The 21,504-nt window shown below is 35.8% G+C and overlaps 4 protein-coding genes and 1 non-coding gene across 5 annotated transcripts; 3 read left to right on the forward strand and 2 right to left on the reverse strand.

The window, feature by feature from the left end:
- Window positions 1-507: 507 nt before the first annotated feature.
- Window positions 508-5,337, reverse strand: LOC113753606 (D-aminoacyl-tRNA deacylase). Its single transcript, XM_027297800.1, has 8 exons — window positions 4,865-5,337; window positions 4,248-4,390; window positions 3,984-4,047; window positions 3,552-3,604; window positions 3,013-3,068; window positions 2,664-2,738; window positions 1,997-2,185; window positions 508-976 (listed from the first exon to the last, which is right to left on the reverse strand). The coding sequence occupies exons 1-8, from the start codon at window positions 5,151-5,153 to the stop codon at window positions 889-891; spliced, it is 957 nt and encodes a 318-aa protein (XP_027153601.1). The 5' UTR covers window positions 5,154-5,337; the 3' UTR covers window positions 508-888.
- A 143-nt stretch (window positions 5,338-5,480) lies between these two features.
- On the reverse strand, window positions 5,481-5,553 carry TRNAV-UAC. The gene has a single exon. It is a non-coding gene; the product is annotated as a tRNA-Val (tRNA).
- A 537-nt stretch (window positions 5,554-6,090) lies between these two features.
- LOC113753275 (translin-associated protein X) lies at window positions 6,091-10,352 on the forward strand. The gene is made up of 8 exons (XM_027297386.1): window positions 6,091-6,206; window positions 6,333-6,487; window positions 7,717-7,796; window positions 8,109-8,250; window positions 8,335-8,484; window positions 8,780-8,981; window positions 9,759-9,890; window positions 10,075-10,352. Exons 1-7 carry the CDS (start codon window positions 6,116-6,118, stop codon window positions 9,857-9,859), a joined length of 921 nt encoding a protein of 306 aa, XP_027153187.1. The 5' UTR covers window positions 6,091-6,115; the 3' UTR covers window positions 9,860-9,890; window positions 10,075-10,352.
- A 5,132-nt stretch (window positions 10,353-15,484) lies between these two features.
- On the forward strand, window positions 15,485-16,635 carry LOC113752620 (cytosolic sulfotransferase 12-like). Its single transcript, XM_027296716.1, has one exon. It carries the CDS (start codon window positions 15,485-15,487, stop codon window positions 16,484-16,486), a length of 1,002 nt encoding a protein of 333 aa, XP_027152517.1. The 3' UTR covers window positions 16,487-16,635.
- A 2,709-nt stretch (window positions 16,636-19,344) lies between these two features.
- On the forward strand, window positions 19,345-20,331 carry LOC113752621 (cytosolic sulfotransferase 12-like). Its single transcript, XM_027296717.1, has one exon. The coding sequence runs from the start codon at window positions 19,345-19,347 to the stop codon at window positions 20,329-20,331; it is 987 nt and encodes a 328-aa protein (XP_027152518.1).
- Window positions 20,332-21,504: the final 1,173 nt, after the last annotated feature.

Genomic DNA, 21,504 nt, shown 5'->3' on the forward strand with positions numbered 1-21,504 from the left:
TTTTGGGTTCGAGAGAGATTCTAAATCTTACAAGGGGGAAGGAGAAAGGGTCCAACTTGAAACAACCTTAGATTAAAATTAACCTACAACAGAATATGATGATTTGCTTGATGAAGGAAGCAAATAGTAGTGTTCAGGAGGCATGATACAGCATGTTGATGTTTGACCATGGTTTTCAGTACTCAATATTAAATCCAAAGGGGCTTTGCATGACGTGCCCCCACAGACGTTAGGTTGGCATTTGGATACTGCACATCTTCTGTGAGAATGATTAGGTGAAAATGGTCAATTCAGTGTTGAAATTTGTGAAAAAGCAGGATGATTGGAGCAATTAGTGGGATGGTTAATCATGATTTCTTCATTGCAGAAGTACAGAACTAATTGCTCGTATCATCATTGAACCAGAAATTTACTCCTGCAGAGTCAGACAGTGTTTGAAAATAGAAGAAGAAGAAAAAGTGACACTGCCACTCTACATGAAAATCACTGCTCCTGTAATTTTTATGATGTAAATTTCTGAATGATGCTGAAAATACATGCCATCCAAAAGAAAGAAGAATCCAATTGCTTCTAAACAGGTTGCTCATGTAAAAGTAGGATTATTGGTCAACAAAATTCTCTCATATTCCCAGTATTCCGCTATTACACTTCAGAGCTAATTACTATATCTAGCGTACTATAACATTTGATAACATGATTCTACGCAAAAGAATCAGCTTATGGGGAAAAATGCAAGAATAGAGATACTACACTTCTAGAATGCATCAACATGGTCCCGTAGTCTGTCGTTTGTACTTTGAGTGGGATGATGATACTCGGCCAGGGGGTTGAGGAAGCTCAATATAAGAGGAAATCCAAATCCAATGTAGTTGACTGCAATCTTCAAAATCAGTGAAAATCAGCAGGCTTGCCAACTTTTATGTTCTGCTGACCTAAAAATTCAATAATGGCATTCTTTTGCCAGCTCTTAAAACTCCTGCAGCCAATAAATGATTGATGTTGGTCCAATTGGCAAGGTAAACTAAACAAACATAAGCAGCAGAAATGTAACTGGAATGCGATAAATAAATAAAAAAAAGCCACTTTGGAATTCTCATCAATTCAATAGTTCAACATTGACCAATATCCACCGTAGCCTCATTTACAGGAATCTCAGAAGAAACTGGTAAAAGATATGGCGAAACCGACTTGACTTCCTAAATCATGTGGAACCATAAGTTACCAGAATAGGACTCTTATTGAGGATCATGCAAATCAGCAGTCTATCAAAGATATTTATCCAATGTCTTTGCACCTATTCATTGGTCCTGACAGCATAAGAACGCATTAATAGATATTAACATTCTTCCAACAAAGAACGAACTTAGAATTTGTTAGTCTTCTCCTCCTGCTGAGGCCTTTTCCTATTACAGATCTTTTGTCATTTAAATTGCCTTCATAATACACTCTTCTTCATGCACTACATGCCATAGTTCTGTAATTGAATGTACCTTTTGATTAGAATCCAGTATTAAGTGAAGATTTGAAAAATAGTGATTTGTTATGTCACAACCAAAGCTAGCAGAACATACATACCAATTATAATTTGAAAAGGGTTTCAGTCACTACTATGAAAATGGGTGGTTTATGATCTGGTATTGTAACTTAGCGTGATGGATTGCTTAACAAAGTTGAACCCCAAAACTTGAGCGCTAACTAGGTCTGAGAAAGTCCCCCTTCAGTAATAATTTCAAGCCTTGAGACAATAACTGAATCCCATAAACATGCACAATCCACTGCTTCAGTCTAAAATTGAATCCTGTTATCCTTGAATAGGATAGGAAAAGCACATGAGAGAGAACGTGACCAGCAAGAGTTTGATAGTCTTTATTAACTGTTGACTAGTTAGAGAGATGCATCACAAGTTTTTCAGAGATTACAACAGGCTAGAGTATGGTATCTTGGAATCAATAAGTGTGTAATTGAAATAGGAGAATCCTTTCACATGTATACTTACTTTTGATCAAGATGTGCCAAAATTTCCCCACCAGGGAAAGCGGCTTCAGTAGCATCAAAAGCAACTTTGATGGCTTGTTTCCAAGTGCCTCCTATATCTTCAGCTCTAGGTTTTCCTTTTGATTGGCCAGGATCTTCCATTGGCAAGGAATATCCGGATAGAAGATGGCCCACCCAGGCACCATCTTTCCTGTGAGTACACAATCAGCAGAAACCATCTGAATAAATGCTCCGCTGTATTTAATCAAATATCCATCTTGTATCAGAAAAAGCATATAAAAGAACCCGCATGAGTATGTAGGATTCTAGATCATGGAAACCACAGAAATAAACCGGAAGATGTTTAAACTATCATCATGACTTAAGAGTAAAGTTTTCAGTAAGGCCAGTCTGATGTGTGCTACACTTTTTTGATTGCCTTAGAACCGCCAAATTCATACTGGCACACGGTAGATAAAAGGTTTCACCAGTATTCCAAGAAGGATGAGTGCTGTTCAACATACTAGACAAGTTTATATTCAGCATAGATCTGGAGTTAGCTTAATCCTGTTAATAGGTGAGAATATATCCACCAAAATGCACGCAAACAAGGTATGAAATAAACATGTCCTAATACAACAAGAATGCTTTCCTGAGAATTAAGCTGCAATAGGAAATATTTGACTTACAATATTATATCCATATGTCTTGGTACATAATGCCCTCCACCAATGCCAAGAAGGACTTTTTTCCTTTCACTCTTGCTGCAACATGAAAAATCACATGACTATTAAAGAACCCGATGACAAAATTACCAACTGCCATTTAACATGATAAAATATTAGCAGAGAGAAAGCAAGTGGAGGTGATCCAGAAACAAATGAAGAATAGTAGCATCAAACTAGTATCATTACAAATAGACGGCAGGAAGATACTAAGTTTTGATAAAAGCAATTAAAGTACAGGATCAGAGGCCAATGGCTCAAAGTTACTTTAAGAACATAATTAAAGAAAGTTGGCCTTTTCCTGCAACTATACCTGCTCCAATTCCCAATAGAAGCTTCTTCTCCAAATCCCAGTCCTTCCCAAACTAGCTTCATGCACAGCAAAACAACTCATTAGGGAAAAACCTAGCAAGTACAACTCCTAAACAGACCAAAATATCATTTGAAATTGAAGGAATTATTCACTGCAAAGAGGAAACTTATGACTTAGTAGGATCCAGCGAGATAAATTCACATAACAAAGTAAAAGTACATGCATCTATATAAAATGAGAAGAGATACAGCACACAGCAAACTCATGTATCTTGAGACATTCCATCAGATGCTACTTGACTTTCTCCATGGCTTTACAAATTTAAAGAAAAAAAAACTATGGGAGACCTTCATGTTGAAGCAGGGATGCTAATGTATGAAAGTGAAATTATCAACTGTGAAAACAGACACAGATGTATTGATAAACACATTGCTACTGAATTTTGCAATCAAATAACAATTCATTTTTTCCAAAAACCTCGCCAAACTTTAAACATGCAACTATCAATGCAAGATAGAAGCCAAATATGTATACTCAACTAGAGCAATCACTTGAGCTGCATCCTCTCTCTTCCAATAGTCTTCTGTGCTACCTATTTCAAATAGAAGAAACTCTTTAGCCATGTTTACGAGAAATTGACTACCACTAATGTGCAGGATAAACGACTTGACAGAAACTGACACAGGCACACCAGCATACAGAAAAGAAGTAAGATAGCAGAGGGTAAAAAGAAGCAACATCAACCTATGTACTTTCATCCCTCATGAAAATAAATGTAAGTTGCAACAAATTTTAACAATGACTACCATCGACTACTCTGTCTACAATGTTAAAAAGTCTCCACATATTTTTGAACCTAATGTATGAGATGTTAAGCTAGGGTAGGCAAGGTCATAATAAAATCACTAGACATGAATGGTTGACTTAGAAAAAACAAATCGATTGTAAACCGAAGCTCCTTCAAAACATACCAATTTCAATGAACATTGTAGGTTTACTTGTCACAGGCCCATGATGAGTAGCTTCCAAAGTAATCTACACTAACATGAAGAAATAGCTTGAGTTAAACTGTAAAATACTCAACAATGCACAATCCTCTCAGCATTAAGAATATAAAGTGAACTTATCGAACTCACATTTCGAAGAGAAAAATATGAACTCTTCTGATACTCTTTCAAAAGAAAAAAAAAAAGCAAGTTAATGCCATTTAAAAAATTTCAAAAACATGGAACTACCTCAAATTCAGGAATCAAATTATGAGATTGAGCAATTTTCTTCAAAAGAATCAGCCATTGCCCCATCCGAGGACTCGGTGGCGCTGCCCATCCTGGTCTCCCTCCTTGTGGTGCTTCATCCCCCTCTTTCAAATGTGGTATTCCTAATGAACACATAACAACTACAGATAAGGACTAAACGCTTTACAGATAGCATTCAACAACATGGGAATCTATAAAATTGACCAAAGAGACAAATTATACTCCACTACTCCCACCTGAAAGTATTAACAGAGAAAAAAAAAACTCTTACATCAAAGAATTTCAATTGCAAAATTCCAAATATTTAATATCAGCACAACTACATGGGCACCTCTGAAGCACCAAACCATACTCAATCAATCAGTTCATACAAAATCACCATGCATGCAAAACCTGACATCCCAAATTCCACATGCAAAATCCCAGTTACTCATCGGCAGCTATTAAATTGATTAATTAACAAAACACTTTTAAGAATCATACAAAATTGGCATGCAAATCTATCGCCCCAATATCCAAGATGCTTACATACAGTAAAAAGATACCATCTGGGGCCTCAAAAAGGATTAAAAAACAATAATAAAAAAAGAAGGTACCAATTGGGTGGATGGTGAGGGCGGGGAGGTTGGAAACAGCAGTATGTTTGCTAAGGAATATGATCTCATCAACTCTTTCACCAGTAGCGTTTTCCCAACGTTGGTCCAAATCATCCTCCGCAATTATGCTCTTGTCATGCTCCAACAACCTTAATTTATCTCCATTGATGAAGCTTCTGATTCCATCAAATACGAGGCCAGGGTGATGCCAACCGGGCATGGTCAGAAGGGCCTTGGCCGGGTTGATGGAGGCTGGATCAAGAGTTGTTGCCACCACCAAAGTGACCATTTTTAATAGTTTCTTTTCTCTTCCTTGAGTTCTTCCTTCTTGTCCCTTTTTTGGCTTTTTTCTTGGCTATTTATCGGTTTTCGGCTTTTCGCACTTTCCCTCAAGCGGTGGGCGGTGGGTTTTGGCGTGGCACCAGAATTGGTGACATACTGATTTTGACCTTTTGACTGGCGGCGCCAATGGGATTGAAGTTGAAGAAGTGGGGAGGGGAGAACAATTGTGCAGGAAGGGGAAATAAAAGAAACGTGGCTTTGCCTTTGATGAAGGTTGAAACAGGTGAAAGCGTGGTTATACTAAAAATTGGCATAGAAAAACAATACTCAAAAATGTTGCTGCCCAGGATCGAACTGGAGACCTTCAGTGTGTAAGACTGACGTGATAACCACTACACCACAGCAACTGTTGCGCATCCGTCATCTATGAAATCTTACAACAGATTCTGAACGCAGAACATATGGAGACAAAGAAGGTTTGTTTGGTTTTACATAATTTACGTAGCAATTAATTTCCACGACGGACAAAATCAGGTGTCTTTGATGAGTTTTTTTTTTTTTTGGGGGGTCATTCCCAACGATTTAAACTTTAAATAACATCTGATTTTGAAGTTTTTTATTACTATGGGTATAATTTTTCATAAACTCTTCGATAAAACTAATGAAATACGAGTAATTGAGCATAATTAGATACTAACTCAGGAGAAAACATTACTCGAATACCTATTAGAAAAGTTATTTAGTATGTTACATGTGAGATAAAAAAATTAATTAGGATACATGTTTGAAAAAAGGATTGAAAATTTTTTTCCCTAAATAACATCCAAATAGTATAGACCAAATAAAGAAAAAAGAAAAAAACCAAAAAAAGCCCAAGGAGAATACGACAGTGCAATTACATGATACTATAAGGTGTCTGCTCTGGAGAGGGTACATGTTTTACAATCAGCGGCAGAAGCAGCCGGACACATGTTACAATCTTCCTCCTTCACTCTGCACAAAATTTCCAGAACTCTTCTTCTTCTGACGATGGCTCCAAAACCACAGCGCTTCCACCAGTGTAAGTTTTTATTCTTACTACTCTTCTACTATTATGATCCCTCTCTTTAACCCATATACCAATCCTTTATTTACAACATAAGAAAATGCAATTAAGCCCTTTGTTTTCTTTTTCATCATTAAACAGTCGCCGATAGTAGTACTTTGGGTGGCGGTGTCAAAAGGGCAAGAACCATCAGCGTCATGAGCTCCACGGCTGGGGCTGACTCTGAGTCTTCTTCTTCTTCTTCTTCTCAGATGAAAAACGCCTTCTCTAACTATGCCCAGTACCTTAATGACCTCGTAAGCTTCATGCTTCTACTGTTTTTCAATGTGACTGTATGGGAAGTATTGTTTTCCTTGCAAGTTTGGATTTTGGAGTTGTTAGAACAACGATTTACTACATGGGTTTTCTGTTATTGTGATTGAACTTTTGGTTTGGTAATGTGGTTAAGAAGAATAAGAGGAGAGGAGGGGCGTTGAATGGCTGGAAAATGGCGAAACAGGATTAAAAATTTTAATCTTTACTGGTTTTTTGTTTCCCCTTTCTATTTAGTTTAGTTGAATTGAAAGCTTGGGTTGTGTTAGAAGGAGAATCTAGCAAAAGGGTTGTTATTATTTTGCTTAAAGTCTTTGATTCGCATTATGAACAAGAAGAAAAATTGGAAACCCAAGACAACACTGCATAATATGCATTGCTTGCTTAATTCGAGTTTTTTCCCTATCATGTATTTTTCCGTTTCTTTTTTAATTTTGATTTAGCAATAGTGGAAGCCAATGCTAGTAACTACTTTTAGTACCGGTTTTATGTTATTATCATCAACGAGTTTTAAACGAGTTGTTGGGTCTTAGGGTGGGAATTGAGGAAGACATGTCTTCATTAAGTGGAAGGTCTGTATTCATGTGACTTGTACCAGCAAGGTTGTTAGGACTAGTAAATGATTAACTCTCAGTACTGCAATGCACAATCTGGGGCCCGGGGATATAGAAAGGCTAATTTTTTATTCCGTGTGGCCCGAAAGATGTGAATGTGAGAATGTGCAAGTCGGCCATGAGGTTTAATGACTCTTCTCATAGATGAAAAATGTAGGTACTAATGTAGAATATGCGTTGTTGTGTCTTGTTAGCATAACATTGGGAAAAAGAATGTTACAATTTTGTGATTTTGTTGATAGCTAATACTGTCATCTGTTACTACTGTTTTTTGTTTTCTAAATTTGTGTCTCTTTATGTGCGATGCTCTACACAACATTTGGTGCTTCCTAGTAGAGCAATAAAATATAGTTATGAGCAATTTCTTAGCTGAAGATTCTGTTCCTCATGCTTTAATTGCCTTTTGGCTTGATTTTTAATTTAAAACTGCTAAACAAGCATGAGTTTCTGGTGCCCAAATGTCTATATGGTATCACTTGCATTGTAAAGACCTTGTACATTGCTAGAGATTAGCTGTTTTGTATGATCTATTTTCCTTTCTGACAAACGAAAATAATTCCCATCTCTCAATGTTTAATCTGCCAATTTATTTGCTGTAGAATGAGAAAAGAGAAAGGGTTGTGAAAGCAAGTCGGGATATCACTATGAATAGCAAGAAGGTTATATTTCAGGTCCACAGGTGAGGAAGATTAGTGAACCAAACTCGGTATAATTTGCCTTTAGGCATTCGTTGTCTCTGGTGGGAGTGGAATCCATTTACCTGCTGTCTGTCCTTGTTCAAAATCATTATCTTCCTTGGAAATATATTTCTGGAGACAACAGATTGGACAATTTTGACTGTGTTCTTTACTTTTTTGGTATTTTCAAATGCAATTTTTAGTTTGGTTTTGAACTAATATGGCCTGATTGCTTTACTTATAGTTTGCTAGTTCGTGCACTCTGAAGCTGCCAATGTTTTTGATGCTTTCCTGCTTTATATATTCATAAACAGGATTAGCAAGCATAACAAAAAGGAAGTTCTTGAAAAAGCAGAAAAAGATCTTGCAGCAGTGAAGGATCAGCATGTATCGCGACTCGTACAGGAACTACAGGGGACTGATTTCTGGAAGCTACGACGAGCATACTCTCCTGGGGTTGTGCTTTTTAAATCTTTCTATTTGCCTAGACTCTAGAAAAAAAATACTTCTGATGTCAGTTCCTTCTTCACAATATTATAGGTCCAGGAGTATATTGAAGCTGCAACACTCTGTAACTTTTGCAAGACTGGGACTCTTTTAATACTCGATGAGATCAATGCTAGCTTGCTACCACTGAGTGATCCATCGCATGAACCTTTGCAGATTAACATTCTAGACTATCTCTTGGGGGTATTGCCTTGAGCTTGTTATGTATGTTTAATAACCCTTTTCATTTAGATGGGTGAAATTTCTGCCATTTCTGCAAATTTGTCAATTGCAGCACATCTTGTGAAAAGGAATAAATCCCTTCTGAATGGGTTAAATTTTATTTGACGGAGGTGATAAAGTTGTACCTTGTTTCTGCTTGATATCTAACCTAGTGTTTTGTTATACTGGATCATACTCAGATGTATAGGTTAAATTATAGCTACCTCTTTTCATAAATATTAATTCATTATTCTAAAAAAAATTTTCTCTCTCCTAGCTTGCAGACTTGACGGGAGAGTTAATGAGGTTGGCAATTGGTAGAATATCAGACGGTGAACTTGAATATGCTGAGAAGATATGCAAATTTGTGCGTGAAATCTATAGGAAACTGACTGTTCTTGCTCCGGAAATGGATGAAAGCTCAGACATGAAAATGAAGATGGACACAATGCTCCAAAGTGTTATGAAAATAGAAAATGGTTACGTATTGCTTCTTGTTGTTATTTATCTAAACGTTTACATTTTTTTTTTTTCAATTCTGGCAATAGATCTACTAGCGGAGTACTAATTGCTGAGAAAAGTAGAGCTTGGTTACAGTTGACATAACTATTATGATTATACCCTCAGGGACTCCTGAATAAACTATTTCTACCAGACTTTTTTTGTGCCCAATAGGGCCTAGAGAATTTCTGTCTTAAAATGGTTCCGAGTCGAAAAAATGATTTGCAAGGTTTCAGTTGAGTAGGTGGAATATTTACCCTGTACAGGATAACCTGTGGCCTCATCACAGGGCAGTCGACATCTTACTTTATAGTTAGCAGGTTTAGTCTCTTGGTTCAGAATAGTTTTTATACTGGACCATGTGCTAGCCATATCTGATTATTGCATGTAAGAAAAATGAAAGGAAACAGCCCATCATGGTGCTGGTGTGCGGCATAAGTTTCTTTAGATCATCTCAATTTCTATAGTATCCTACTTATAAAGTTTTTTTTTTTTTGGTGTTATCTCCAAAAAAATTCTAAGCTCCTCTTTCTCTGTTTCACATGGTTGTCAAACTAAATTAGCTGAATAGTGAAGTGAGATCTTAGTCTCAAGTGCTTTTGCTAAGGTTGAAGTATGCCAATATTTTGTTTGTCTCTCTGCATGTGAAGTAACTTGATTTTTTCTGGATGAGTTCGACTTGGAGAAGGAATCACTTTTGGTGGTAATTTGTATTCCTTTTGGACGAATCTCTGACTTGTTTAATATTTCTGCAGCATGCTTTAGCGTTCATGTTAGAGGATCGGAGTATATCCCACTTGTTGGATCTGCTGATTCCAGTTATTCTCTGATTGGCTTGCCTGATTTTGAACAATGAAGTGATGATGCATCTCCCAGAGCTTTGCCAAGTTTGTCCTCTGCTCTATCTGCAGTTACTTTTGGACGCATATTCCAGATACTACGGATTGGTTATAATTAATTATTCGATCAAGAATCAGTCTCTTCAAGTCTCTTTTCTCCTAGCTGATTGTGAACTGTTGCTTTGGCAATTTAATTATACCCTTATTAGAGTTGCTTTTCAATGCCAATCAGATGGAGAATCAAAAACTTTCCAACAAGAAGTCAAGTCAGCTGTCTGTATCCCTCTTTTCAATGCTCCAACCAGGTGCTGCATTCATTGCCACACAGAAGAAGTGTAAGAAGAGAAAAATGGGAATGAATTTTCCTTAGCTTGTTGAGGAACTGTATCCAAATTAGATCATCAATGGATTATTGCTTTGATTACTGGGAAATGATCAATTAATAGGGCAACTATAGGATGTGAATGCCCACGTAATTATGCATGTTTTCATATGGTAGTGTAATTGATACAAGAGAAAAATGCAATTTTGGTACTTAAACTTTGACACACGAGTGGTTTTAGTCCCCAAATTTTAGATGAAAACAAATTTGGTATCTAAACTTTCAAATTTTGAGCACATTCAGTACCCTTGGCGGTTTTTTCCCAAATTGTTACCGGAAAAAGTCATGTGACAGTCACGTGTCCGGCCAAAAATGTAGTTTTGGTACCTAAATTTTGACGCACGAACGGTTTTAGTCCTCAAATTTTTGATGAAAACAAATTGGGATAATTTCAGAAACCTCCCCTGAGGTTTCTGACACTTTCACTGACATCCCCTGAGGTTCTCAAAATTTCACTTACCTCCCTTGATAAAAAATTGGGCCCCTTTTCTGACGTCATCAGGGCCAAAATTACAGATATATCCCAAGTAGTTGGGGTTAATTACTACCGTTTATGTTTAAGTTACATAATGAATTTTCTTATTCTTTACGTACCTATTCTTGTCATGCAAGATTACACGCCTGACTTCAAATTACGTACTTTGCAAGAAAATGTCTGTGGAGTCATTTGTTACAAGACAAGAAGTTCAATCAAATAAGAACAATTTATGTACACAGGTGGGATTGGGAATTCAAGCTTGTCCTTTTTGGTATTTAGGATAATGTTTTTATATGAACTCAAGGAAGATGGATAGCCTATTTTGCAAGGTTATTAGGTAATTTACCTTTGTGGAATTCTTGATATCAAGCCATTTGATTGCTAATGTGGACAGGTGGCTTAAGCGCGTAATAAGTGCCATGGATTCGAAGTTCGGCTGAAATATCACATATCGAACGAAGTCTTTATTAGAAACCTAATTAGAAACCTATTAGAGTTCAGTGAGCTCTCGTACTAAGCTCCACCGCCAACCCTCCATTTCGAAAAAAAAAGACAAAAGCAAAACAAAAGCAAACACACGAAGCGCAGAATAACGTTGAAACCCGCAAGCGGGATTATGTGTTTTTTCTATTTCAAGGTTAGCTCGCATGCGGGTTAATGTTATATTTGAGCGCGAGAAGAAAAAATTGGTAATTAGGCTCTTTGGGCATTATAAGTAAATATTTAAATTAATGGCAGTTTTATTACACCAATATTATTGTATTATCATTATTATGATTATTGTATTATTTCTTATGCAAATATAACATTTAATTATTTAAATTTGATTTTATTTTTACAATTTATAAAATTTTTATCACTTATATAATATTTTTAAAACCCTAATACATCTAAATTTGATTTTATTTTTCAAATTTATAAGATTTTTATTTAAAAAAATGGGATACGGATAAGATATCCGGTTGGTTCGATTTGCATAGGTGCATATGAGAATATCCGAATACTCCTGAAACCCGCAAGCGGGATTCTGTGTTTTTTCTATTTCAAGGTTAGCTCGCATGCGGGTTAATGTTATATTTGAGCGCGAGAAGAAAAAATTGGTAATTAGGCTCTTTGGGCATTATAAGTAAATATTTAAATTAATGGCAGTTTTATTACACCAATATTATTGTATTATCATTATTATGATTATTGTATTATTTCTTATGCAAATATAACATTTAATTATTTAAATTTGATTTTATTTTTACAATTTATAAAATTTTTATCACTTATATAATATTTTTAAAACCCTAATACATCTAAATTTGATTTTATTTTTCAAATTTATAAGATTTTTATTTAAAAAAATGGGATACGGATAAGATATCCGGTTGGTTCGATTTGCATAGGTGCATATGAGAATATCCGAATACTCCTGAAACCCGCAAGCGGGATTCTGTGTTTTTTCTATTTCAAGGTTAGCTCGCATGCGGGTTAATGTTATATTTGAGCGCGAGAAGAAAAAATTGGTAATTAGGCTCTTTGGGCATTATAAGTAAATATTTAAATTAATGGCAGTTTTATTACACCAATATTATTGTATTATCATTATTATGATTATTGTATTATTTCTTATGCAAATATAACATTTAATTATCCAAGCAGTTTGATTTTATTTTTACAATTTATAAAATTTTTATCACTTATATAATATTTTTAAAACCCTAATACATCTAAATTTGAATCTAATTTTCTACAAGTCATACTTATAAATGCGAAATCTAACAAAAAAGTTAAATACAATTTTTGCAGGTCAAATTTAACAAATGCGAGCTATTTGCAAAATTTTAAATATTTGCAACATTTTTTAAAACAAAAATTAGAAGCTTTCTGCAAATAATTCCCTACCTCTCAAAAAATACCAAAATAAAAAAGATAAGAGCTCGCATTTGCTTCCTAGAAATAATTCCCTAGCTCTTAAAAAAGGAAAAAAAAAATTGAGAAGAGCTCGCATTCGTGGAATGCGAGCTCAATAACCAGAGCTCGCATTCCACGAATGCGAGCTCTTGTAAGCTCGCATTTGTGAAATTCACAAATGCGAAGACCCCCCTGACGGAAATTAAACCCAAAATCACCCCTTTTGTAGAATTTTTTTAAAATTCATCACAAAGTTGGAAATTTCTCAATAGAAATACAACTTGTCTGGATTCCTTTCACTCTCTGATATCATTACGGTTGCTTTGCGATTACAGCGGCAAAACCTGTTTTTAATGGAGAAAGATGTAGGTGAATTCCATGATTCTCCCCTATGGCTTGAAGAGGCCATGGTTGCAGCTAAAACTTTTTACTCAGAGCTCTAATTGTAGCACAGCAAATGCACTTGTTATCACTCCAAATTAGTAGCAAAGAATGTTAATAGCTTGAAACCTCAGAGGTAGTTAAGTTGCTTTGCTTTATATGCTATTGCTACTGAAACAGCAAACCTTCTGGCCGTTGCAATTTGCAGCTAGCCGTTGCAAAATCTGCCAAATAACTGTTGCATGGCACATCTGGTGCATGCAATTTTTTGTATTGCACTTACCCCCCCTCAACTTTACTAATTAGTCCAAATCATTTATTCTTCTTTGAATCTTCTACTAATACAACTTCTGCAAAGGGTAGCTATGGAATAAAAATACCTTCTCACACATGAAAATAATATTTTAATCTGATTTGGACTGGATTGTTACCACAAAATCAAAAGCAAGGGAGGTAAGTGAAATTTTGAGAACCTCAGGGGATGTCAGTGAAAGTGTCAGAAACCTCAGGGGAGGTTTCTGAAATTATCCCAAACAAATTTGGTACCCGAACTTTCAAATTTTGAACACATTAAGTACCCTTGACGATTTTTTCTCAAATTGTTACCGAAAAAAGCCATATGACAGTCACGTGTCCGGCCACAATTGTATAAAAAAAAGCCCAAAAAATGTCAAATGCCATTCTAATACTAAGTATTAAATTTAAGGACTAATAGCGTAATAAAGAAAAAATTCAAGGACTAAATAATATCACATGAATCAACAAAACCCAAGAACCGATACAAATAAGCTCCAATTCCAGTACACTAATCTAAGAATTAAGTCACAAAATTTGTCTAGAATTGGAGCTCATTTGTATCGGCTCTTGGGTTTCGTTGACATGTTATTTCGTCCTTGAATTTTTTATTTATTACGCTATTAGTCCTTAAATTTAATACTTAGTATTGTAATGGCATTTGACGTTTTTTGGGCCTTTTTGTTATACAATTGTGGCCGGACACGTGACTGTCATATGGCTTTTTTCGGTAACAATTTGAAAAAAAATCGTCAAGGGTACTTAATGTACTAAAAATTTGAAAGTTCGGGTACCAAATTTGTTTTCGTCCAAAATCTGGGAACTAAAACCACTTGTGCGTCAAAGTTTAGGTACCAAAACTGCATTTTTATCTTGATACAATAGGAACGGTCGAGAGTGGGAACCTATTCGAAATCACCAACACGTCAACAGTCGCATCTTCAGATCCTTGAGTAAAACATTTCTTGATGGCAGCGGTTAGAACTTCTCTGCTTCTCTAATCTTCAGTTCCTGCTAAATTCTTTCTTCATTTTTTCACGATACACATTTGGATGTATGATATATGTTTTCAATTATTAACAAGAGTTAGGATTAATTAAACTTAAAATGATTATATCCCTTTCTAATAAATGAAAATGCATGCCATCCATTCAAATGTATGTCGTGAAAAATGAAAATCGTGAAAAATGAAAAGAAAATTTATTGGAGAAAACCCAAGTCCCCATGGCAGATGCCAGGCAGACACAGTAACGTGGAGTGCGACACCTCAACTGCTTGTGCTAGCAGGCGACACCTCTAGAGAGGAATGGGTTCAATTAATTAATTACATGTCAATATAAAAACGCAAGGTGCCAATAACAACTTAACCTTTTTTTGAGGAAAAGAAAATGAAAAAGAAGGAAAAGATTTTTCAATTTTGCTTAAGTTTTGAGTTTTATTTCTGTCAATCGTACTTTCATTATTATTATTATTATTATTTTTTGTCGAGTTTTGAGTATGAGACAACAAGAGACAACTTTTATTAAGATCAAAACTAGAAGCTATTTCTTGAACCAAGAAAAATTATGAGCTGTCTTGCATCTAGTAGTTTAATCATTCATGAGACTTTACCCCCATTAAAATAACAATTTGCTATATATATATAAGAACATGATTTTGAAGCCAAAAGGTTGAATTTGGTCTATAATTTTTGGTATATAAATTTGGTTTTAGCAGATAAACAAAAAAGAAAGAAAACTGTGGAATTAATAGTATTGAAACGGATGGTCTCTCGTGGAAGCAAATACAAACTTTCCCGCTTTTATTTATGCTAAATCTGGTTTAATAACAAAAATGCTACCGCATGGTACACGAAACATACACCTGCTGCTTAATTAGCTATATCCGTCCATATGTGCGGGCCGGCGCACGCAATCTTTTTTTTTATATCGGATTATGTTTGAATTTGTTATACGTTCTTCATCTCCACCTCAGTACCTAAATCTTGGCTGTTGGCCAAGATTCCAAGACCCCACTTACATGTACATTTGAGTTATATTGTCCCTGTTTACAGGTATATTGTCCCTGTCTATGTTCAGACTTGTTAATTGTAATAACTGGTAATGGTAGTCCTTTATATGTACATCATCCATCATCACACACCATCTTGAATAAACCCTCTACGATTTCCATATTCTCTCACAACTTCACAAATCAAAATCATAAACCATGCCTCTACATACCGAGACTAGTAGTACTCCCCTTCCTCCAAAGTACTTACAAGATGATAAACTGACTCAAGAATGTGAGGAGTTGCTGCCTTCTCTACCCAAAGAGAAAGGATGGGTTTCATCTTATCTTTACCAATACCGAGGTTTTTGGCACTCCGCCCGGCAGCTTCAAGGTGTCATTGCATGTCAAAAACACTTTGAAGCCCAAGATTCTGACATTTTCCTCGTCACTACTCCCAAATCCGGGACTACATGGCTGAAAGCCCTTCTATTCGCTTTAGTTAACCGCATGCAGTGTTCTTTTATGGAACAGCATCCATTGCTCATGCATAGCCCTCATGAGCTTGTTCCTTATCTGGATTCAAAGATCTATGTCGAGAACCAAACTCCTGACCTCTCTTCCTTCACTAGCCCTAGACTTTTCGCCACTCATTTGCCATTAGTTTCATTGCCACAATCCGTGCATGATTGTCCCTGCAAGATTGTTTATCTCTGCCGAGATCCTAAGGATACCTTTGTATCCCTGTGGCATTTCGCGAACAAGCTGAGGCTTGAGAACATGGAAAGTAATTCACTTGAAGATGTTTTCGACAGGTTCTGTAAGGGAGTAAGCGCGTATGGACCCTTTTGGGACCATGTTTTAGGTTACTGGAAAGAAAGCTTGAAAAACCCGGATAAGGTTCTTTTCTTGAAGTACGAGGATTTGAAAGAAAAGCCCACTTCCCAGTTGAAGAAAATATCTGACTTCTTGGGGTATCCGTTTTCTACTGAGGAGGAAGCATCAGGACTCCTGGAGGGAATCATTGACCTTTGTAGCTTTGATAAGTTGAGCAACTTGGAGGTGAACAAGAGTGGGAAGTTGTCTTCTGGTGAAGAAAATAAGGCCTTCTTCAGGCGAGGTGAGGTTGGGGACTGGATGAAATTTCTGAATGCTAAGATGGTAGCTCGGCTAAATTCTATTACTCAACAAAAGTTTGATGCATCTGGGCTAAAACTATAGGCTTATATATAGTTCAATGCATTTGGATCAAAAGTCTGTTGCTGCATTAAATGTTTCAGAGACGTCTTCGATGTTCGAGTCTTTATTCGTAAAGGTTGATTACTTATCGGTGATTACCTTGCAGGTCCCTCTACCAAGTTGTTTTCTGATTTGCAGTAGTATTAGTACCTGAAGTTTTTCTTCAGTTGGAACAGTTTGAACGTCTGAAAATGTGATTTTTAGGCTCCATTCAGCTGCCTATGAATATGAAATAAAATTTGCTTTTCTTTGATTGTGGACACCATCTGAACAAATCCAGTTAAAACTTGTGACCAGTGTGACAAGAGTGATCTGGAGTAAAGCAGATTTTTTGACCTTCATGATCGATCTCCAATTGATTGGACAATGACCAGCTTTTAGTTCGACAATGGTGTCTAAATTCTAACGTACATGTATATATAGTTTACAAACACACATGTGTATCACCCTGTGTGTGTATATATCACATGTTTACAAATGTCTATCTAGTATATTATCTAATTTTTTTTTTTTCCGGAAACGTTAGAAGATATTATCTAATAACCTGTGTATATTTGTTTTCAACAACTGTTTTTTTTAAAAAAAAAATTTTAAAGACAAAAATTGGTGTAGTTACGAACTATTGGTGTCTACAATTTTGCATTTTGATGGACTAAATAACTTTCTAGAAATTAATCATTGCTACGGGATCATTGTAACAATATGCCTTTTTCTTATGCTTCTTTGGATCTATAGCTAAAATGATCATTATTGGTTGACAATGTATTTACGAGCTTTATCTTTAGAGGCATAGACATTGACCAAATAATTGGGATGTGCATGGCAACAAGCTTTCCCTCACTCACCATTCGATGAGTGTCTTAAATTACAGCAATACAATATAAGGCCAACAGCACCCACGAAACTAAAATAGTCATCTAGAATTTGGTTCTTAAGATTATCATCTAGAATCATTGTCATTATTGGCGTGTTGTAAGTTGAAACTACTATTCCAATTAAAAATTAATAATGTTTCAAATAACTTTGTCGTAGAGGTGGCAATTTGTCCCAAGTCCCAATGGGTTACCCATGCCCATGGGGACTTTGGGCGGGATGGGTATTGGATTTTGATATTGGGTTTAAAATGGGACAAATCCCAATTGTACCCATTAATTGATGGGAATACTTGGGAAATACTTGGGTATCCATTGGGCTCAAATAACAAGGGCTCTGTTTGGTTTAGCTATTTGTTGGGGGGTATTTTTGAAATATTTTATTATAGCAGTGTATATGAAAAATTTTTACTATAAAATTTTTTTGAAATATTTGATATACTAATATGGATGGGATGTTTTTTGAGCTATTGTATATTACTATAACATTGTATTTGAAAAACTTATTTTTTGAAAAAATAGCCAATCCAAACGGAGTCTTAGATTCAAAAATTATCTTTAACAATTTTTATAGTCATACTAGAGAATATAATCTAGTAGTTTTCCTAGTCATTATCCACAAGAATTTTCAACATTTCAGTCAATTTAGACCTGTCATCTTTGGACAATGATGAGGATAAATATTCAACCTTAAGTACCTTGGTCATCTTGATATATGTTGGAATATGACTGTATATCTATTTTTTCCTTTATTTGTTAATCCAATTTTTGATGGGAATCCTGAGTATAAAGCACTTGCATGTTTATTTAATAAAACTAAAAAAAATTAATAAATCAAAAATATTAAAATTATATAAAAAATAAAAATAAATTAAAGGAAAAAAAAATATGTAGAAAATAGATTTGGGTATTGGGCGGGATCAATCTAAACTCATCCCAAAGTGATCCCGTCCAACTTAGTCCCAAAACATATATGGGTAAGATTGGGCCCAAACCCATATGACTCGGTTCCATCACAAACCCAAGCAAATCCCGCCCATCCCGCCCATTTTGCCACCTCTACTTTGTCATCAGAAAATTGCATTTGATATTCTTGTTCCCACTAGTGTAAAATACAAATTTTCAAGAGCAACGTTACTGCTAGGGCTATTAATTGGACTTTGTGGATCATACCGTAACAACTCCAAGTTCAATTCACAAAAAAAAGAAAGGAAAACTTTTTAACTTTCAAGCGTTAGACTTTTTAACTTTTTAACTTTCAAATTCGATTCAAGTACAAGTTCGATTCAAGTATTGAGTTTTAAACTAGTAATGTAATGTGAGACTCATACTCACTCATAAAGATATTAGAGCTTTAGGCCTAATTTAAACATCGTCTAGCTTCGCCTGAACTCAGTAATGTACAAAGCTCAACTCTACACATTTCGGATCAAGCTCGGGCTTATCTGGCCGATTGACAGTCTTGGGCAGTGATTCGTTTTCCAGTACCCAATACTTCTATAGTTTTATCTCACCCCTGCCGGCCCTTTTGTCTGTCTGATATACATGCAGGATACGGAGCCACTGAAGAAGACGCCAATTAATTAATTTTCAGCTTTGATTTCTGTCTTCTTCTCAGTTTTCGTAAGCAACCAATTAAAGTGATCAATTAATCGTCAAACACCACTTTATATATATGTATATGTTTATATATATATATATATATATGTATATAGTACAGATCATGGGGTCACAAAATTGCACTTGAAAAGGAAACATGCATTATCTTGCAAATCAATCTAAGCAAGGCATCCAATTTTTTGTGTTTTATAAGAAAAATTTGCAATTTGGTCTGTAAGAGACAAGAGCTGGGATAAATGAAAATCTGAGAAAATGGTAGATTAAAGATCATTAATCCATAAATGGTGGTTAATTCGAAGATAAGAGCTTATGCTAAACATTTCTTTCTGGTACTATCTTCTTGGATCAATGTCAATATCTCAATCTTCTGCAGCTCCAAAGTACTTGCAAGAGGATGAAATAGTCCCAGAATGCAAGGACCTGCTTTCAACTCTACCAAAAGAAAAGGGATGGGCTGAACCTCATCTCTACAAGTATCAAGGTTTTTGGTATCCGGCCTGGCAATTCCAAGGAGTTCTTGAATGTCAACAACACTTCCAAGCTCAAGACACCGATATTCTCCTCGTCTCAGCCCCCAAATGTGGCACAACTTGGTTGAAAGCCTTAGCTTTCACCATAATCAATCGCAATTCACACTCCATTGATGATCCTGGAAAGCACCCTTTATTCTATAACAATCCTCACGACCTTGTACCTCAGTTAGAACTTGAATCCCACATTGATAACCCGATCTTCAACCCCTCTTCGCCTAGACTCTTTGCAACACATTTGCCTTATATTTCGCTGCCAGAATGCGCCAAGAATTCAGAATGTAAACTTGTATATATATGCCGAAACCCGAAGGACACTTTCGTGTCTCTTTGGCACTTCATGAATGAGTTAAGACTCAATCATTTGGTGTCTATTTCTCTTGAAGTAGCCTTTGACAAGTTCTGCAGAGGAGTCAGCATTTTTGGACCCTTTTGGGATCATGTGTCAGACTATTGGGAAGAAAGCAGAAAAAGGCCTAATGAAGTTCTCTTCTTGAAGTATGAAGAAATGAAAGAAGATCCCAATCTCCATGTCAAACGCTTGGCTGAGTTTTTTGGGGTCCCTTTTTCTATAGAGGAAGAGGCATCAGGGGTGGAGGATGGAATCATAAAGTTGTGTAGCTTTGAAATTTTGAGCAAATTGAAGGTGAACAAAGATGGAAAATTGCCAAGTGGTGTAGAAAACAAAACATTCTTTCGGCAAGGTGGAGTTGGAGACTGGAAAAACTACTTGTCGCCTGTAATGGTGGAAAGATTGGATTGTCTTACTGAAGAGAAGTTCCAAGGTTCTGGATTGCTTCTTTAAGTTCTCCTTCTCCAGGCTCAGTCCATCTTGATGTTAATTATACTTTAGACTGCTAGATGTTGATGAATTTTCAACGATTAATGTTAGTCACATAGAGTTAACTTGCACGATTTGCACTTCCTGTAACGTGTCCTTGTTTGTTGTCGAATAATATACATACATACATACATATACTATTTTTTGGAGAAAGCCTGACAATTCTTGATTTTACTGATACCAAGCCCCGCTCTAAACAATGACTATACTAGTGGAAAAAACACATCTTATGGGTGTATAAATTAAGAAAAAATTAAATCATTTTTATTACTCCTACAGGCTACAACAAATAAAAGTTATTGAAGAAGTTATGGTTTTTTTTTCTTGGCAAACAAATTTAAAAAAATAGAAGTAACTAAACTTGAGTAGATATCTTTAGTTTCGAAAACTTGCAATTAGGGGTTCCAATGCAGAACTCCAAAAAAAAAAAAGCCCGGGCCTGTTTCTTTAACTTATCATCTGAGAGAGTCCGCACAACAAATCTCAATTTACTGGTTCTGTTGATTGCTGGGCTCAATTAGGGATCTGCAGCAGTGGAACCTATACGCTTAATGGGGCTGCATATTTTTCCAGTTATGGGCTTGATTGAGCGGAATTAGTAACAGTCTGATATTACAGGGACATCTTCTTCAACGTTGAAAACCATCACATTGACAGAAACAAAAAAGAACCCCAAGCTTCTAGATTCAGCCACAGGTCCCCAACGTTTTAATCCGCAAGATTTATATATCATTCAAAATAAAGGATTTGAAGATAGCTTCAAAAGCTTGCATTTATACGAGTCAAGTCAAGTGGAAATACTGAGTGCTCGAACAATTTACTCTGTGTTCGAGTTTGATCGATACTAAATTTCATGCTAGGAATTGACTCAACTCGATAATTTGTGTTGCCATATATCACTGCTCGTATCCAAACATATCCAGTTATGGGTGGGTTTTTCTTTTCCTTGTGCTTTTTACATTTGTAAGTTGAAATTATAAAAAGAATAAAAAATGATTCAATTTGATGATTATGGATGGATATCACTTCATAAAGATACCGAGTCCCATTGTTGTCTCTGTCAAATTGTAGTACAATATGTAGCATTCTTTCTTATTTGGGCAGCCATATTCTGCAACTTCAATGTCTGAATCCAGA

The sequence above is a fragment of the Coffea eugenioides genome, chromosome 11, assembly GCF_003713205.1.
Source record: "Coffea eugenioides isolate CCC68of chromosome 11, Ceug_1.0, whole genome shotgun sequence".
Taxonomy (NCBI): domain Eukaryota; kingdom Viridiplantae; phylum Streptophyta; class Magnoliopsida; order Gentianales; family Rubiaceae; genus Coffea; species Coffea eugenioides.

What these genes read in the sequence shown, in the direction of transcription:
- LOC113752621 (XM_027296717.1), top strand. Translation starts at nt 19,345, where the DNA reads ATGTCAATATCTCAATCTTCTGCAGCTCCAAAGTACTTGCAAGAGGAT.
- LOC113752620 (XM_027296716.1), top strand. Translation starts at nt 15,485, where the DNA reads ATGCCTCTACATACCGAGACTAGTAGTACTCCCCTTCCTCCAAAGTAC.
- LOC113753275 (XM_027297386.1), top strand. Translation starts at nt 6,116, where the DNA reads ATGTTACAATCTTCCTCCTTCACTCTGCACAAAATTTCCAGAACTCTT. An exon ending in CCCAGTACCTTAATGACCTC is followed by an intron (nt 6,488 to 7,716) that starts GTAAGCTTCATG and finishes TATTTGCTGTAG; the next exon opens with AATGAGAAAAGAGAAAGGGT. An exon ending in GACGAGCATACTCTCCTGGG is followed by an intron (nt 8,251 to 8,334) that starts GTTGTGCTTTTT and finishes ACAATATTATAG; the next exon opens with GTCCAGGAGTATATTGAAGC.
- LOC113753606 (XM_027297800.1), bottom strand. Translation starts at nt 5,153, where the DNA reads ATGGTCACTTTGGTGGTGGCAACAACTCTTGATCCAGCCTCCATCAAC. An exon ending in TCTATTGGGAATTGGAGCAG is followed by an intron (nt 2,739 to 3,012) that starts GTATAGTTGCAG and finishes TTCATGTTGCAG; the next exon opens with CAAGAGTGAAAGGAAAAAAG. An exon ending in TTGGCACATCTTGATCAAAA is followed by an intron (nt 977 to 1,996) that starts GTAAGTATACAT and finishes TATTGGCTGCAG; the next exon opens with GAGTTTTAAGAGCTGGCAAA.